The 7471-nt window shown below is 41.9% G+C and overlaps 1 protein-coding gene across 1 annotated transcript; it reads left to right on the forward strand.

Annotated features, from left to right (window-relative positions):
* Positions 1 to 1026: 1026 nt before the first annotated feature.
* stx6 (syntaxin 6) lies at positions 1027 to 6971 on the forward strand. Its single transcript, XM_085347748.1, has 8 exons — positions 1027 to 1204; positions 2697 to 2866; positions 3895 to 3989; positions 4138 to 4194; positions 4338 to 4466; positions 4543 to 4649; positions 5030 to 5124; positions 5402 to 6971. Exons 1-8 carry the CDS (start codon positions 1170 to 1172, stop codon positions 5476 to 5478), a joined length of 765 nt encoding a protein of 254 aa, XP_085203874.1. The 5' UTR covers positions 1027 to 1169; the 3' UTR covers positions 5479 to 6971.
* Positions 6972 to 7471: the final 500 nt, after the last annotated feature.

Below are 7471 nucleotides of genomic sequence, written 5' to 3' on the forward strand. Positions count from 1 at the left end.
TTCTTTCCTTGGGATTCTAATTTCACTGAAGTTTACTAAACTCAACAAACTTAATATTACTTACCGGGACATTTATTCTGTCCTCATTTTCTTTCACCGAAAAATTGTTTCCTGCAGTGCCGTCTTTCGTGCTTGGCTCTCCTACCTTTGCTAACCTGATGCACATAGCGCAGAAACCGATGCTACATTCACTTACACTCGGATATCTGAGCTTCACCGTAAAAACATAATCGTACATTTGATATTTGATTGAATTTTATTGTTTTGCCTTTGGGGTGGCACCTGGGGTGGCCAGTCTGGTTGGGGGGTGGGGGGGTGGCCTGTGCCCCCCAGGCCACCCCGCTGGACACGCCACTGAGCAAAGACTAAAATGGAAAAAAAAAAAGAAACAGGGCAGGGTTCGGTGGTTGAATCATCCGTCCCCACCAATGCCAAAACCAAATCTACGCCCTTGCCCTCACTACACACTTTATACACTTTTCTCAGACAGGCATGACCATTTTCACACTCTTCTCTCTTGTTTAAACACCCTCAAAGGTGAAACCTTGGTAGAAAAATAAGTCCAGTATTATAGAATGAAACCAAAGGCACCCACAGTTGCCTTTGACGGTGCAAAACGTTTCATCGACATTGTTGTGTTTGTTGGGGAGAAAACAAACATACAATAATGCACTTCAGAGTCACACTACTAGCGATCGAAGATTTATGTAAATTGGACAAGCTGAACTCATTCTGTACTGTACAGGACCACGGCACGAGATTGATTGACAATCAATGATCTACAGCCAATCAGGACGGAGAACACAATGCGCTTTAAAAAAATAAAATAAAATAAATCATGCAAAATTGCACACACAAAAAAAAAAAATCCGCGAAACACCGATTCCGCGAAAGGTGAATCGCGAGGGACCACTGTATAATATTGCAATTAAATGTTATTTCCCCGCAACTGCTGGTGGCACTGTTTTCTTGTTTGGAAACTGTAGTAAGAGTCGGAGAAGAAGAAGAAGAAGAAGAAGAGTGCCATCGCGGAGCTGTTTCCGGTGCTACGTGTAAACAAAGCCTGTTAGCGGCTCCGTTAGCGGCTTCGTGAGGACGGACCGGCGGAAATCAGAATCCGCGGATTCGGTTACGAGAAAGTGGGTGATGGAGTGAGCAGAGCCGGCGGGATGTCCATGGAAGACCCGTTCTTCGTCGTCAAAGGGTCAGAACCGCGTCGCTAACACAGGGCTAGCAGCTAACATTAGCCTGCGGACAGGTGATAGCTGATCCATAATCGATCTGATCGTTGATCTGTTTCCGTCAATAGTGAGACCGACGTGTGTGCCGGAGCAGATTCACGGCAACTAACGTGCTAACGTTAACATAAACGTGTCTTCACAGTTAGTTTATTAGCATGTTAGCCTGTTAGCTTTGTGTGTTTTTTATCAGATTAAAGTTTTAGGAGGTGTTTTAGACCGTCTGTGTGTACCACGATGATGATGATGAGAAAGAGTGAGAGACTCTATTTAGATCAAATTTACCAGCTTCTGTTTGGAGCAGGTGGAATGAAGCTGAAACAGCAACAATTAAAATAATATAATAATAACATTTGGATAGGCGACAGAGAATTAATGAATGAGTGGGTGAATAATAATAATATTGTTATTAATAGTAATGATGACATTTCCAGATAGGTGTATGTTTATCAGAGAGTCACAGACCTCCTGTATGTTGTGGAGGTGAAGCAGTTTGTGCAGCAGGCGAGATCAGGATGATCCGTGGTGGAGAACACTTTGTGCACTGGCTTCGTTTCCACCACAGCTTTATAGTGTCTGCAGCCAATCGCAGAACGCTCTCCTGATCACTTTCTATGGTCTCTTGGTGTCTCCAACTTTTATGATGCTCCTCCTCAGTGATCTGTGAGGGGTGTGGTGTGTGTTCTCTCATGATGTTCCCAATGAATCCCAAAGTGAACTGTGTCTCCTTGAACGTATAAACCACCACACAGCAGCAACTGCATCATGTTAAATGAAAGTGACCTCCATGATGATTGTATAATACACTGTGCAAACTTCAGAGGCTTAAGACGTTTTCACCTCTGATCTCAGGTGGGCGAGGCTGGCCTCTCAAGCACCTTAATCACTTGTCACATGAGGGAACACCTGTATCTCCTCCTGATTCGCACACAGGACCACAGCTTGTGCTTATATCGCTTCTGATTTCAGCCTGTTTGAACGTTACAGATGAGATGTTTGATTTTATTGATCAGTGATATATAACCTGTTTACAGGTGTAACATTACTTCACCCTAATAGGTTCCTTTCTATAAGTAGCTTTTTGTTTTGACATAATCAGTTCCTTCACATGTTTTCTTCTTTTTCATATTTTGCATGGAGAATGGGGGACATGGCAGAGTACAGATAGTGAGCCATGTGATTTTAAAAACATTTTGATTCCTTGGCTCTGTAAAATAACAACCGGGTGGCTGTGCAGATTTGACTGAAATTGTTGCTGGACATTTAAACACTGATCAGTAAACGATCCATAAAGTTGACCCTCCAGTTTTGTATTTATTTAGTTTTCCAGTTACCTTACGTCACATGAAAACACCCTGCAGCAGATAGACCTGGTTCTGTTTCTGGTTTGTGCTATTAAGGTTCCTCTGAAGCTCAACTTCACCTGTTTGTTTTTTTGTTTTTGTTTTGTTTTTTTAGCGAGGTGCAGAAAGCAGTCAACGCTGCTCAGAGCCTCCATCATAGATGGAGCGAACTGATGGTGGAGGGAGGCGGAGCCTCCAAGGAGGAGATAGACTGGACGACCAATGAGCTGAGGAACAGCCTGCGCTCCATCGAGTGGGACCTAGAGGACCTTGACGAGACAATCAATATCCTTCAAATGTGAAGCCAGCAGAAACACGCACAGGTGTATATACAGGCGTACTGGAAAGGTGAATACAGTTTTATGATTAGAGCATCTGATATTGGCTGATTCGTTCAGCTGTGGAAAAAGAAAGAATGAAGAAGAGGAGGAGATGTGTATCACCTCAAAACCCTGGACAGTGAAGACAGTTTTGTTTGTAAATCTTCACATAGACCTGGTGCACAAGGTGAGATGGAGCAATTTGATTGGTTCATAAATGGTTAGTCTGTTTGATGACAATTTAATGAAGAAGAGGAGGGTTAACAGACTCCTCCCCTCCCACTGCATCTGAAGCTGCTGATTGACACCCGTTTCCTCGTACATGCTGAGAGCAGATCAATCAATTAGTAATCATTAATTACATATTTACAAACACTGAAATTGGCTCCAATCAATCACTGATTGTGAAGACAGAGTAAGTGATCGTGTTGAATTTATTAGAACAGGTCCCTCTTCTATGGAACCAGCTTCTAGTTTTGATTCAGGAGACAGACACTATTTCTACTTTTAAGATTAGGGTTAGGCTTCAAACTTTTCTTTTTGCTTCTCTGGCTCTGTTCCACAGCATGGTTCTGTCTTCATCCCCTCATCCCTAACTGATCTCTCAGAAGGCCACCCCTCACTGAGCATGGTTCTGCTGGAGGTTTCCTTCTGTTAAAAGGAAGAAACCTCCACCTTTCTACTGTCGCCAAGTGCGTGCACATAGGTCGTCTGATTGTTGGGTTTTTTTCAGTTTTCTCGGGCCTTTACCTAACCTAACACTATAAAGCAACTGTTGTTGTGATTTTTCGTCATTAACTTCAGCTAATATATTAAAATGTGTTTCTTATTTTGTTAAATATGCTCTCTGAGCTGAACTAGGTTTTACTTTCATCTTTAGCATGCATTAGGGGGCTACATGCCACCCCTGAGTTGAGGTCACGTCACCAACATTGTCATTATGTAACATGTTTTATATGAAAATAAGATAATTCTTCTTAACGGTAAGTTTACGTATTGTCGAGTCGAACCCAAAGAAGTTCAACCTGGATGCTGCCGAGCTGTCTAAGAGGAAGGCCTTCATCAACAGCATGCGGGTTGCCGTCAAGGTAACTTTATTGACAACAGGAGATCAATGGCTCAGACAGAAGGACCCAGTCATATTCTAATAATTTACAAGGTAGATCGTTCAGGTGATTGATTACCTGAGATGTCCAGAATTGATCGATTTGATTTGCTGCTGTGTTTGTTTTGCAGGAAATGAAAGCTCAGATGTCGATTCCACCTGCTGCTTCTGACCGAAAGAACAAACAGGTAACTGTCACACCTGCCTACGGGTGATCCATTACCCGAGACTGCAGAACCTTCAGGGCACCACAAGATCTCAGTTGGGTCCTCTTGGGGTCCTCCTGTATACCTGGTCTTGGTGCACGTGTAACTGTTGTTGTGACCTTCAGGCTCTGCTGGGTGAACGTGGTGCTCAGGGCCCCATATGGCAGCCTGGTGCAGATAAGTACAGCCGACTGGACCACCAGCTACAGAACGCTAACTCTCAGATCATCGAGGAACAGCAGGTCCAGCAGCAGGTACAAGAACACCTGAGAAACCTAAACAAGTTTTCCACCTTTACAATGCCGCTAAAGTGTTTCCTGTCTCTGATAGCTGATTGCGGAGCAGCAGGATGAGCAGCTGGAACTTGTGTCGGGAACCATCGGAGTCCTGAAGAACATGTCGGAGCGAATCGGCATGGAGCTGGATGAGCAGGCCGTGTAAGAACCGAGTGTAGTAAGAGGGGTGGGTGGGAACGTCATGTGACTACAAAATGTCAGAGTGGTAAAGGTGATTCGGTAAACTAAAGTTCCTGTGATCCCTATGTCGGTGCTTTCTCAAAGGCATTATGTTTGTTTTTGTTGTTGTGTTTTTTTTTTATGTGACGATTAAAGGTCACTTCCTGTTCTTGCTCCTCACCATAGCGGCTCATTGTCTGCTCTTTTGTATATGAAAAAGCTTCAGACAGCTTTTAGTTTCTGATATAGTAATTTCCAAATAAAATTTAATTGAACTGGAACTTTATTTGGCCTGTAATAAGCAAAGAGGTGAGGGGGGAGTGGAGGCACCTGTCAGAGACTTACTGATGTCCTTCCTGCAGGATGTTGGATGACTTTGGCCATGAGATGGACAACACTCAGTCCAAACTGGACAACGTAATGAAGAAGCTCGCCAAGGTGTCCCACATGACCAGCGGTAATCTGCCCAACAGCACATGAAACAAGATATGAGTTAACTCAGAGGGGTGGGCAGGGTTTTAGATGTTCAGAGCTGATGAATCAGAAATGATCAATTAGGGCAGGAAATTTTGTAGCTTTAAGCTGATTTGGATTTATTGATGATGATGATGGAATTATTGATCTTGCTGTAGTTCTTCCCTCTGCGGATTGAACTGAGCTGGAGTCAGTGTGACTACCTGTATTGATGAGGTGCACTCACCTGTACTCATCTTATTAACTCTGTGTGTTTGCAGATCGTCGTCAGTGGTGTGCCATCGGCGTGCTGCTTACCATCCTCTTCATCATCATTCTCCTTTTCTTTATACTCTGATCAATGCCTCCACCTATCGACATGAAATCTTAATCCCGTTTACTGGACTCCATTTATACTCTACTGAACATTCTTTGGACTGTGCTGAACTTTATTTAGACTCTAATGGACTCTTCCTGCTGATCGGGAGTGAACAGCACTTTTGGTTCCTTGAGTGTTTAACTGTTAGAACCACCTCAGAGGTCAAAGGTCATGTTTGGTGTGGTTTTGATTGGTTGTTCTTTTTATTTAAAACTGAAAATAACAAGTTTCACTCGAGTTTAATGTGGACTTATTCTGCTCCTTTGCACAGTAGCTTTGCGTGAGTCACAGCTCAAAGTAATCCTTCTTTTATTTGATACTAGGCCTTGGTGCAGCCCCTCAATTTATCCTCCAACACTTCAAGACAGTCTTATTGGCTGCCCCTCATAAACAGAAGGTATGAACAGCAGGTGGGTGGGGCTTCTATCCTCTCTCTGTGGCATCTTCCAGATTCAAGAATAGAAAAAATGTTGAGAGCAGTCTGAGCTCTTGGCTCACAGGGAAAACTATATCCTCCTGAGAAACAAGGAAAAAGGAATCTTTTTGTGATTTCCTTCCTTTTTGGAGCTAAAAGAGGCCACCCAGACACATGAGATCTCAATGGAAAGCCCAGGATGTCCTCTATTTAGTACGTCAGGACTTAGTAGGGTAGAACAAATAATTCAAAACATATAGACCAAAAACAAATGTACATTAGAGAGGAAATGATGAATAGGCTGGTTCTCAGGAGGGTATGCACTGTGACCTAATTATTAGAAACTTTAATACAAACATCCGTCACAGGAGCAGGAGACACACGACAGGAAGTGAGGAGAGCAGGTCCACTTTAAAGACACTTTTATCCAGTTGTGTTGAATACTAATTTTAATTTAACTCACATTTAGTTCAGTTCAAACTGGTTTAGTTCAGTTTGAACTTCATGGCAGTACTTTACAGCTAAAGTAGAAACACTAAAATTCCTGTTTTGTTTTTTGACTGAAACCGTTTTATTTTGTTGTCTTTTTTATTTCTGTTTCCTGTATTTATCACATGTGCAGCATATTGAGTGACTTATTGACCTGTGGATGACTTCCTGTGGCTCCTTTAGTGTACTATTCTGAAGGCTGGTGAGCAAGTTAGTTAAAACATGAAAATGGATGACGGCAGCAACAGCCAGTCACATTGTCCTAGATATCGGGTTTATGGTACGGCGTGACGGTGGCAATTCTCCTGGGGCCGCTAAAATGTTTCCTGAATAAATGATCTCAGTGTTCTGATGTCTGACTGAAACGCAAAACAAACTGAAATAAAGATTGTGACAAACCTAAAATTTCACCTGCTTTTACACTAAAGATTAACCAGACTGCTCATGTTTCCGCAAAACTTTATTCCTCACACTAAACAAGAATAAATAATGAGTGTCCGAATGGAGAAAGCTGTTACAGATCAGTGATTGATAAAAGTATTATCTGGTGACCGATGGTATGATATGTCTCGAGCTTTTTTTTTTTTTTTTATTCAATAAAGAAAAGAAAACAGACTTTGACCATTTGATTAAGGTACATTTTAATCCAGTCTGACTGATTTCAATTATTGACCAATGAGTTTTTCACTTTGAATAATTTTCTTTTGGCAGGTTCCAGCTTGTTTTTAAACAATATTTTTCTTTTTCTTTAACAAAAGCAAAACAAACACAGACAAAATAAAAAACCAAGCTACTTCATGAAAAAAACCCCAATAATATTATTAATATAATAATAAAATAAAATTGAAAAAACAAAAAAACAGTATCAGCTCAGAGGACAAATACTGCATGGCATTAAACAAATATTCACACCAGCAAGTCAAAGTGATTTAACAGGAAACAAGAAGCTTCTCATCATGAGAAAGTGTAAGACATAGACTGCAGTTTTGCTTTAACTCTGTTACTGCCATAAACAGGTGAGTCAGGTTCAGTGTTGGCAACTGGTTCTTCAGTCAGGCAGTGTGGTTG

The sequence above is a fragment of the Diplotaxodon limnothrissa genome, linkage group LG23 (assembly GCF_057381915.1).
Source record: "Diplotaxodon limnothrissa isolate DT_005_m linkage group LG23, D_limnothrissa_male_GT1.1, whole genome shotgun sequence".
Lineage (NCBI taxonomy): Eukaryota > Metazoa > Chordata > Actinopteri > Cichliformes > Cichlidae > Diplotaxodon > Diplotaxodon limnothrissa.